Source organism: Saccoglossus kowalevskii, unplaced genomic scaffold (assembly GCF_978046115.1).
Source record: "Saccoglossus kowalevskii unplaced genomic scaffold, keSacKowa6.1 SCAFFOLD_230, whole genome shotgun sequence".
NCBI lineage: Eukaryota > Metazoa > Hemichordata > Enteropneusta > Harrimaniidae > Saccoglossus > Saccoglossus kowalevskii.
This window is the reverse complement of record NW_028188698.1, coordinates 63084-75470: the sequence shown is the minus strand read 5'-3', so window position 1 is coordinate 75470 and position 12387 is coordinate 63084. Positions and strand designations below refer to the sequence as shown.

Here is a 12387-nt window from a genome sequence, read left to right as displayed (position 1 = left end):
CTGTGTTGTTTGATATCTGACACTCATTACCATAGCCACAATGTGTTCAGTATGGATGATTTATTAAGACTGAACCAGTTCATTTATAGCGTCACCCGAACAGAAGCATATGGGAAAGGTATGTGTGAGGGCGCACTTACTTACGTTCTCTAGCAAACTAGCTTTTGCTATAGATATTTATAAAAACAATAAAGGTTCATAATGGAAATATCTAATTATTGACTAATATTTTTATGATACACTTTGTTTTAATAATTACATTGATATAACCGATACAGATTATAAGACTATTGAACCTGCATTTAGCATATATCTACACTATTATATATTTAATATAAAACAAAATAATCTAAATGTTCAAAAATGTTGAAAATATTTTAGATTAAAAATAATATATAATAAAAGAAGTCGGAGCGTTATCTCCGCCGTTCATTCCCCAATAAACATTTCTGTAGGTCCTGAAAGATGTCATCTTGAATGTCTTCTTTACGGAATTCGTTTAAATCAATAAATCCTGTGAATGTTTAGAGACAAATTTCACATTAATGTCACATTCTCAAAACAATGAAGAAAATAAAATTACAGGCATCAAGATACCAACGTGTTCAATGCATCCGTGTTTAAACCATATCCATCAATACACAACTGCGAGCCAGTTCCAGGATGAAAACAAAAATATGTTTTAAACCTTCATGCATTTTTTGTGTTGGCCTTAAAATGCCACAATTCGGCCATCTTGAATTGAATCGTGAAATAAATGCGCGTGCAATGAGTTCGGTAAAATTCTGATGAATTTAAACACAGTGTCAATTTCAAACTACACGAGGAGTCACTCAGAAAGTTAAGAGCGAAATCTGCATCTCAGTCAATTATGAATGGGATACACTGAGTTATAGCTGTTATAGTCAGAACGATTTAAATTCAGATTATACTGGTCCGTCATTCGTCTCAAGTTAAATACGTGAGCGTGACATCAAAGCTGGTGCACACGAAGGTACATTTATGTCAAGTGCATTACAAGATGTGTACATGGAGGACTTCAAACCATACCACAATTGTCGTCAACGCAACATGCAACGTAATTATTCGAATCTGATACCATTGAAGTTAAGCCAAAGACTCACACAAACCTCGCGCCTTTATTCTAGACAGTCGTACTCTTAGTACGCTGAATAATTTCAAAGGAACGCACAGGTCTCTGGTGAATATCCATATTTTTACTTCGTTGAAAAGACCGGGCACCACGGCTGGTATGATAAAAAGATATATTTCGGACAATAAGACTCTTGAATGCATTTACTCTGAGCGATTGGAAACCAGAAGTTCAACTTACAGTTATTAACTCAATGTCACGTGACTCACAGGAGCTGTCATTACACTGGTTATTAATAATACTCACGTAATGAAATCAACATATATTCGCACGAAGTTGCGTTAAATGAGTAAAACTGGACGGAGCTTGAATGCCAAAATATTCATCATCAGAATATGATCAATACCTACTACGATGACATCGTTAATTCACTTAAATAAACTAAAGACGTTGAATTCTGATGTCAGATCACGATTTTGCACGTGGCTGTTATTGGTTATGGCGAACAGGCAATCAATTTGGATTCAAAACTAATCACTCCATCGGCTTATATATGGTCTTCTCAATGCGCCGTGTTGATAGCAGTGTCTTTAGTAGCTTCCTGGATGTTTCTAAAGCATTTCACAAAGTGAACTAGTCAGTTAATTGGTATCGCAATCAAAGTAACTGAGTTAAATGGGAGTACTGTTACATCATGCGTTTTTTAGTAACCAGCAGTGGTCGTAATAGTGAAGGAGTCGTGTTCCCAAACTGTTCATTGTTGACAGAGATGACCTTAGTCGCCAACTAATAAAATGTCTATCAGTCTTAGTTGTATCGATGACGTGTGTGTTATAGCGCCCTTTTTGGAGGGCCAACACAAACCTACACATGTTTGAAAAAACAATATGTCAATGAACATATTTTATGGCGAAACTGCCGAATTTTAGTATTGACAAATTCTAACCACGTTCACTCCGCAAATATATGTAATTACGTAATTTAACTGTTTGAAACATGAGAAACCATTAGGTGCAATCTATTGTTCGGTTTTCACTACCCCAATGGTAAACGTTTTCTGTCTCTTTGCACACATTTAGTTGGTATATGCTCCTGACGTCGATTTAGTTTTGAAACTATTCATCGATTACTGATACCAAAATTTCAAATGTCGTCATAGTAACCTAATCAAAACGTGTTTTGGTTCGTATACACCTTCTCTGCACATAATTAATCCTCAACACTGAAATGGTTAGCACTTAATGAGTGACGAGTGTGCATGTGTTGACACTTGTGTTTATGGTTCTAGTGAACTAGTTGATCCGTTCAAACATTGGCATATTCAATTGCAAATTGCACATAATTGCAGGAATCAATGTTGTTGCAAAATTAAGATGGTACAATATATGTTGTTGCTTTTCTTCATATATACATTGGAGTATGTATAATTAGAAACACGTCGAGAAAGTGTAGGTTTGCAAATGTAACGCCACTGTTTTCGTGAGAGTAGGTCGCAATACTCTGAACACAACTCTGAATTTATGTGAGAAGCTATGTGAGCAAAATTGTCAATACTGCCACCTCAGTGTGCTTGAGTGTGTATAGACGTTGACCTCAATTCATGTCTTCAGCTGCTGGTATTTTCTGAATGGAAATGCTTGGTTGAATCTTACACCAACCGCTCAACAACCATTAAACAGCATGTAATGTGCTATACAATACAGTTCAACACAAAGGTTATTCGTGTTCGAAGTAAAGACTTGCAACTTAGGTTCATGTCCTCAATACCTTTGATATGCAAATTGTGTTTTCAAAATTCAGACTCTGTGTGAGTAAAATCTTCAATACTGCCACCACAGAGTGATTTAGTTGTGTATAGGCTTCGTTGCACTTTGACCTAAATTCATATCAGATGTTTTCAGCAGTTTTTTTTTTTGACAGTTTTAAATTTCTCACTTGTTGTTTTCTCACAATTCGTATCCGTAAAATTTTATGAATCCAACATGGAGGCATCACATATTTAACTTGCATAGATAATTTCATATTGATTTTACTTGTAACTATGAAACACTGTTTCATTTAAACATATATTTGCCAGGGAAAAACAAAATTTCAGCAATATTAATTATCCTGAGAAAATTAAGAAAATTCAGCTGAATACTGAAGGAAACAATAAGAAACACCGTTTTTACCATCTCAGAATTTCTAAAGTAATAGTATCAGTCACAGCGTCACTCAATTTGAATCAGACAGTCACATTAGCGTGCATCTGTGATGTGCATCCAGTATTCGTGGAGAGATATGATTTATTTCTGCATTGTAATCATCCGTTGCACCGCATGATATTTTTTTTACTATGTTTGCTATTGCAAATGTGGGTTTTGTGACTATAAAATATATCACGTTATCTCTTCAAAATTTGAAGTCCATCACTCAGAGTAAAAAAAATATATTCACTACACGGTCGTTTCTCTATTACAATTTTCAGCCATTTCATTTGATAGTCTCTTGTTTTATTATTATACTCAAATGAGCGGTGACCTTCAAGAAACACGTCGCGGTTATTACAACGAATAAGTGAGAAGTGGGAGATAGTAGACGCGTTCTAACAAGTCAATTCCAACTGTAGTATAGCAACATTTTAATTCGTTTAAGTTTAACAATATAACTTCCTTACAATACCCACTAATTAATTACAAGTTACTACGATGCGATGGCAAGATATGCGCTCAAAAACAGTGTGCATTGTTTTTGCTTAAGAGCAGACATATATTCCATGACATAAAATATGCCATGTTCAGAGTAGGCGGAATAAGAAAGTATGTGATAAAACGGTCAACAACTATTGATTATTGTCTCGGGGAAGAAATATCGTCTTATTGTTGTTGTTGTACTAATCTGTGCTATACAGTGTTATATGTCATTTTTACATTTATTCATTTACTCCTTGTATCCTATAATATGGTAAGATATAATGATTATATATTCTGATCAAGTCACAGAAATATGAATGTATGAACTTCTCACATGGTTTACATCGAGAGATTCAAATATATAAAATATGTATATAATTAGCATAATGTGAACTGGTAATCGACAGATTTGCATAAAAATAGGAAATCAGTGAAATATGAGAATATATCTTTATATTAGTCAAGCACGGTTCAATACAAAATATGATTGCTGTCGTTTATCATATTACTATATTTTGCATATAACACGACCATTTTATTATCACTGTAGTTCTATTTGCTGATCAATCAATAACATGTCCAGGTCCATCAGATGAACCAATATAGCGGAGATATAAGATGAATTGAAACTCTGTTTACATGACTACTGTTGAATTTGTCTCAGGTGTATCATTGGTTCATGAGATTTTCTGTCAGGTATTTCCAGAGGTTTCCTGTAAATTAACAATTTGATTGGTCAATCGTAGAACTTGTTTACACAGTGTATAGAAGGGAAATTTGTGTCCATTAGTATGGCACATTTGTCTTAATTAATTTCTTTACAAAGGTGCATACTGGTACTAATACCTTATTTAGTCTTGGTAATGGAATCTCATATTCAGATTCTTTTTCTCTGGTAGCTGGGCTGAGTGATGTATAACCGCCATCTTTGTCAGCATCCTGACAATATATAAGTAAATGAATGAATGACGATATAAGGATACCACTAATTAAATGCAATAAGGTAATACAATAAAATATTTCAGGAATATAAAGTAATAAGTTGATAGTGGTGATAGTAATCTAATTTACTTTACCCCTTTTTCTGGTATTTCGTAGGTGTGATCCTTTTCCCTTCGGATGGTTGAGAGTCCTGTATACTCGCGATCATCCTTGGCAGCCTAATTAAAATAATATGTTGACATAAATATCGTTTAGTTTTATCGACCGAGGGAAAGAATCATTGTTAATGTTTCATAATATGCATGTTAATTACTCACTGATTGGGTTTTTACTTGGCTCCATCGACGTTTATGTAATACATAACTAATCACGACAGCAATGATAGTAGTTATCAGCAAAGTCATGAGTATACCAACGATAATACCTACACTACATGAACCACAGATACAACCTGAAATGTCATGATTATTATAATTACAACCAATGTGAAATGAAATTGCATGTAACTTTTTTTTTTATTATTTGCAAAGAGAATGTGTAGCAGGAACATGCGTTTTAAATATTAGTGTTGACAGTCATAAATTACCTCGCAACGCAGATAACAAATCCTAGAAACTCATTTTTTTCAGCTTATGATCGTAAAAAAGTGTGTTATATATGATATTGATAATAATAATAATTACAATATTTCTGTGCGTAATAACTCATATCACTTAAAAATATATTTAACATTTATCATGCTGAATGTAACAATTCAAGTCGGTTTATTACCATTGCTTATACTCATTGGTGATGCACTGAAGGCATAGCTTTCACAACTCCCATCTTTAGTGCAATATGTGATTCTATAATCGCTAGTTGTATCATTTACTTTATACTCCAGTACTTCTAGGTTGACACAGTTTGTTACAACGTCCCACGTGACATCTATGATACGTGTTTCTATTTTCACACATGTATATTCCTTGTTCTCATGACGTGTCCAGCTCAATTTACCAGTAACATGATCCAGTTTTACGATTGGTTCATCTAAAAATGGATACAGTAAATTGTGAATTAATTATAACAATTGTGACCATTACTTTATTCAAAACTGCATTAGATTGATGTAATTATAAGGTTTGTAATTTCATAATTCAACCCATTCACAATCATAACACTGTTACTCACATTTAAATACTAACACTGCGATAAAGACTTTTCGACATTGTGAAATTCTTTCGTTTTTATGCAATAAACTACAGTATTGTTATTGTTATTGTTTTTGAACACACTACATAGTTTATAGTTTCATTCAGATTTCTTCAGTCATAATTCAAAATAAATAAAAGGCAAAAATACATTTCGTTATGAATCAAAATATAAATTTCTGAATTATCTTGTCATTTTTTTTTTCAAAAACGAAAGAATGTCACAATGTCGAACGCTGAAAGTCTTTATCGTAGTGTTTTACTGCGTTTATGATTCACAAGTAACTTATTTAACGTTTTAGATTTACTGGCGCATCGTTTTTGATTATGTTTATTTATCTGTGTATAAGAAGGTTTGCTATAGTATATATATCTGTTGATCGATTTTCGGATTACATCAATTCGCACATAAACGGTGAAAAATTGAGTGCGTAAAATCGTAGTAATAAGCTGTTTTGTAAGTAAAGGAAGAAAACCAATCCACTTCCGTTAAACATGTAACACGAATAACTATATCTGCAATACTCTGCTACATGTGCCACACAATGAATTAGATAAAAAAAATATGCAAAGTGGAGTTGGTGCGTCCTTTAGCGCACCAATCTACCAATATTTTCATTTAATGTTTCAACTTACCTAATGTTCTGATTATAAAACTATTACTGTATGGTCCTATACCAATTGTGTTGGCAGCATAAGCTCTAAAGTCATAGGGTGTTGACGGTGTTAATTTTAATATTCCTATTGTGGTATTGGTTGTCTCTGGGCTACCAGTGTTCAATTCTACGAACGATTCGTTTATCCATGAGCGATATTGTATAAAATAAGTTGTATTTGTATCTCCACCATTGCATCCGGGTATTATAACAACAAACAGACTATCATAGTACCGTGTGATTGGAATAATGGACTTCGGTGCATCTGGAACACCTATGTGTGAATTGTACATTTATTAGGTAATAATAAAAACAAGTTAAGCAGTGGTTACAAAACTATCGCACTATCTAGATTATTATCCAAGATTAATTCAGTAATGTAAGCAGACTCAAACTGTAGTTTATACTTGTTGTATTCCCCAATTTCATGGTGTCACAATCAAATATTCAAAATTTACTTTAATATATTTGCAATGAATTTATTAATCATTGAGTTATAATGATTGCACTTTTTAATTTGCATAGAATAGCAAGTGTAAAAATGAAAAATGACAATACTTACTTTTATCGTTGAACGTGACAATAAATGTTGTGTTGCCAATATCGTTTTCTGCAAAACAGGAATAACTACCATAGTCACTTAGCCTTGTATCATGTATTGTCAATATGCTTTCATGTAAGGTTCCACGTAACACTGTTTTGATACTGACTCTACTGTCATTATTTATTGGTTGATTATTCGGACCATACCATATTACCGATGGAAGTGGGTTGCTTTCAATCTCACATCGTAGTTCTGCTACGCTCCCTTTGCTTGCATACGATCGCTGATTGTGTGATACGTTCACAACAAATGGTTTATCTGAAAAACAGTATAATGTATTGCTGTTTATCAAGTAGGCTGCAAATCACGTTTAAAGCTAAATAAGATCAAAAATAGTTAACGTATTATTATTTAAATAACACCATGTTAATCAAGTAGTACTTCATAAGAATGCATATACAGCATAACCCTTAATGTTATGACATTATGTTCATATTGCAGCGCACAATAACAGTGGCAATTATACAAGCCAAAGTTGGTTTTTAAAACCTAGGAGAAGGAGGAGTGGTTTTCGTTTTGGAAAGCAAATTCAGTTAATTCTATTATACTTTTGTTTAACATCTCTTGAATTTTCATTGATGGCTATTGATAACTGTTGATTGTGTTCATCATGTAAATATTGTAAATGGTATACAAGTCAATTCAGAAAACCGTCGATAGTCAGTCTTTACCGTAAAACGTGATATTGTGTAGACTCATTACACTCATTAATCATTATTAATACGGTTTTAGCGTGATAAAGAAAATTTATGTTCTATTAAATTGTTCCAAAAGAACACACAAGAGAATGTTGTTTAACATTACCATGAAAATATAGTGCAGCTTTTGTACATGCAATTAAAGTGGGAGAGTCGTCACCTGCGTATGCGTCAGATGAAAATAGCGTGTCATTGTTTACAAACAAGCGTCTACTCATGAGCCTTTGCGTTTTTAGCGTGTGTTGTTATCGTCGCTTGCGCAGGTGACGACCCTCCCGCTTTAAAGTAACCATGGCCGTGAAATCAACAAATGTGAATTGTAATACATTTCTAAATTACTTACAATATACAGTAAGTTCAATGACAGTAGAGGTCACGTGACCAGTAAAGTCTGGATGACTTGATTGACATTGATATGATTTATTGTTATGTTCTGCTTGTATGGATACTGTCATCTGTTGTTCACTTATTTCACCATTATAATCTCCATCTCTTGTAACATCAGATGTAATAGATTCATATGTATTAGCAGTCCATACATTGTTATCTTTTAACCATGATATCTGAGATGCTGGATTACTGGTTGATGTGGTACAAGTCAGTATTTTAGTTTCACCTTCCTTCACAGGATTGTTTATACCAGATAATGTCACACTCTCTGCTGGAACTGTAAACGAAAATGTTGACCTAATAATTCTAACGATTTTGAAATAAAATTCCATAACTAGGATACATACAGTAGGCATTGAATGGTCAAAGTTGACATGTTAATGGTGTAGTTTGTTGAACATTAGTAGCTTTACATGTATACATTACTTGATTATCATTTCTATTTAGATTCCATATATAAGATATACTTACAGTATACATTGAATGGTCCAAGTTGACATGTTAATGGTGTAGTTTGTACAACATTAGTAGCTTTACATGTATACATTACTTGATTATCATTTCTATATAATAATATATATAATATATACTTACAGTAGACATTGAATGGTCCAAGTTGACATGTTAATGGTGTAATTTGTATAACATTAGTCGCCTCACACCTATACATTTCCCCATTATCATTTCTTATCAGATTCCATGTGTAATCCTGTGAAACTGTGTTACCATTTGTAGATGACGATAAACCTTGAATCTGATTGTTATTATAATACCAATGTAATGTTGCTAATGGATAGCCATCAGTTGATTGACATCTTATTTTCATTTCGTCATCGAGTAGGTAAGATAATGAAGTGGTAGTCTGATAAGTGCAATCTGGATTATCTGGAGCATCTAGTAATCAATACAATCGTGGAGGTAATAATATAATTTAGTACAACTATTTTTCGAGTGCCGGTACCATGCAAGAAGTCGTACATTGTTGTTATAATACATGTAACTTGTATATGTTCGCTATCCATGGCTATTTACTTACACCTTATATTAAGTATTATGTGTTCATCCTTATTTCCTTTAACATTAGTCACGTGACATGTAAATGTTTTTCCATTGTCATCTTTGTCACTGGGATTAATAGTAAATGCACTGCCATCACTGCTGAGTTGATATCTAGTTATTGCAGGTAGTGGTTGATTATCTCTTAGCCAGCTGTAACTCGGAGTGGGATTACCAGTAGATGTACATTTTAATCTGATTATATTGCCTGCATTGGATGGATTACTACCAGCTGTAATACTTATTGTAGGCTGAGATGGTGGTGTTGCAGCTATGTAGATATAAGAAAGCATCTATTTATATTTTGTAATAATAATATTAACATTTCTCCCATGTATATATCTTATGTCAATGATACCAGTATTTACTGGAATATAAAAAGTTCTGATCCGACTTTAAAATATTAGTCTCTTCCTTGAAACTGAAATGCAGAATTTATTCCATGTTGCTTTTTGGTTCACCTCCTACATTATAAACATGCATAGTTGTCTATTAAATACTAACTATAAATTTCAGGTAACCACATTAATACTGATATCTGTAATATTGCAAGCACTTCTATAGAGCGGAATACGCAACCAGTGCTATAATGAAAGCGATAGGCAAAAAATATGATTAATAATATGATTATGTGACCTCATTATTATGCATAACTGTAACTAACAACCAGTGTTATTGTCCCGCCCCATCCACTTGTCGCCAGGCAATCAAACACAAATCGGCTATCAACCTATCAACCTATCAACCAATATTTCGGAACCGAAGTTGGCGATGATGGAGCATAACCTGCTCCTTACTTCTTACTTACAGTGCACAGTCACTTGGGGCTGAAAATCAATAAACACTAATTTTTTGGAAAAAAAAATCATCCGCTATACGTATATAAATAAACAAGTTGTGAAACATGGCACCTAGTAAATCGACACCCTGTCGGTTTCAAATTTCGATTTCTTACCTTAAAATGTGAAACACAAATTTTAGACGGGATCAGGTGTTACGTTAATAACCATTGTTTATAATCGCTAACTTGGTTTTATTCAAAACTGCATAAATCCCGCGTTTTCTGATGATATCCGACGATTTGATAAACGAAAATGGCCAGCAGCCAGAATTAAGGGGGATTCGCACAGAGTTCTGGGTAAATCAAGGAAATACTCGCTGTTACGGCACGCCTGATTGGCTGAAAATGAGTATGCGCACTTGATTTACCCAGAACTCTGTGCGAATCTCCCTTGATTCTGGCTGCTGGCCATTTTTGTTTATGAAATCGTTGGATATCATCAGAAAACGCGGGATTTATGCAGTTTTGAATAAAACCAAGTTAGCGATTATAAACAATGGTTATTAACGTAACACCTGATCCCCTCTAAAATTTTTGTTTCACATTTTAAGGTAAGAAATCGAAATTTGAAACCGACAGGGTGTCGATTTACTAGGTGCCATGTTTCACAACTTGCTTATTTATATACGTATAGCAGAGGATTTTTTTTCTTCAAAAAAATAGTTTTTATTGATTTTCAGCCCCCAAGTGACTGTGTTACAGTGCAAAGTAAATGGTCCTCTCGAATCAAATCAAGGGCAATAGTATTGTGTCTAGCCAGCACTACCTCGCATGTACCATATGTCAATAGCCATTAGGTTCGGAACCTGGTCATTTCTATTATGCAACTATGTTGAGAAGTAAATTAACCAGGTGGGCTAAAATGCACCAGACATCTGACTCAGACAATACAATGCGTAAATGAATGTTAGGCTATTTACAAAAAGGATACTTACGTGTTACTGTGAGTGTAATTGATTTTTCATCTCTGGGATCACCTAAACCTTCTACTTGACACCAATACTTGTCAGCATCACTTAACTGTGTATCCGTTATAAGTAGACTAGCTTGGTTTTGAATGTCATGTCTTGTGATTCCAGACTGAGGAAAAACCCCGGAATTGTCTTTTTGTATAATCAGAGAACCTGTACTTGTACTACTCCCTTTATACCATGAAATCAGTGGATTACTGCTAGTTGTAGTAAATGTACATTCCAATACTGTTGATGTGGTCTCAATTGAAGTGACATGTGATTCAGGCACAGTAACAGTGATCGCTGCTGCAACTACGAATGTACAATAAGAATACAATTGTTTCGAGTATATACATGTATACGATCAAACAATTGGACCATTTACAACAATTCTACTTTGTATCTGTTGATTAATTATAAGATCTATAGACAAAGTTTTCATATTAGGTGTTCCAAAAATTGTATAAATCTCGTACATCGTAGTAGTGGTTATCGTGGATGAATTGACGAAAAAACTGTACTTAACAATTATATGTATAATAGAGGTTAAATCGACTAGTAGATATTATGGACCGAATATTTTTGATCCCAGGGTGGTGCATTGAATTGACATTATGTCGTATACTCCTGACATGTAGACACACTCATGGTATTAATATGAAATGATGTTTTCATCATATACATGATCTCTACCGAGTTTTCTCTTATAATACATTTTCATGTGCACCTTTAAGTTCGTATTTGAAACTGACTCTTAAATCGTAAGTACATATACTTACTTGCAAGTGTAGTTAGAAAGACAATGGTTGTCAACATGTTTCTGCAAACAAATGAACTTTGACATGAATACAGTGAAGTGGACCACTTCCATGAAAGTAGCATATATATTTCTCTAGAATGTACATGTAATATTTGTATAACATCTCGATTGTTTATCGCTCAATTGAATGGTGATTTCATAGTCAGAACACGACTTAGTCGCAAATATTCGGCACGGTATTGATCAATGTAAAATACCACAGAGGTAGAGCGCTTTTATTTGACTGTATAGTTTTTAATATTTATTTTCACAATACTTACTAAATATAAATATTATGTATTATCCAAGCGTTACTACAGAAACAAACTTAAATGGATATTTTGCAGTCTATTTTGATATAGCATCACAGACTACAAAATGTAATTACTCCTGGATTTTTTTTCCAGGAAAAATAAGATGTTGAAATATGTGCTTTTCCGACGTGCAAGGGCATACCTTCATTTACAGGAGTGACAATTTCACATGCTCATCG

General features: G+C 33.7%; 1 protein-coding gene across 1 annotated transcript; it reads right to left on the bottom strand.

The window, feature by feature from the left end:
- Positions 1-3696: 3696 nt before the first annotated feature.
- LOC102801926 (protein turtle-like) lies at positions 3697-12387 on the bottom strand. The gene is made up of 13 exons (XM_085496371.1): positions 12351-12387; positions 11875-11915; positions 11078-11407; positions 9282-9572; positions 8840-9139; positions 8199-8522; positions 7116-7415; positions 6534-6827; positions 5479-5736; positions 5025-5158; positions 4842-4925; positions 4612-4704; positions 3697-4478 (listed from the first exon to the last, which is right to left on the bottom strand). The coding sequence occupies exons 2-13, from the start codon at positions 11909-11911 to the stop codon at positions 4458-4460; spliced, it is 2466 nt and encodes an 821-aa protein (XP_085352497.1). The 5' UTR covers positions 11912-11915; positions 12351-12387; the 3' UTR covers positions 3697-4457.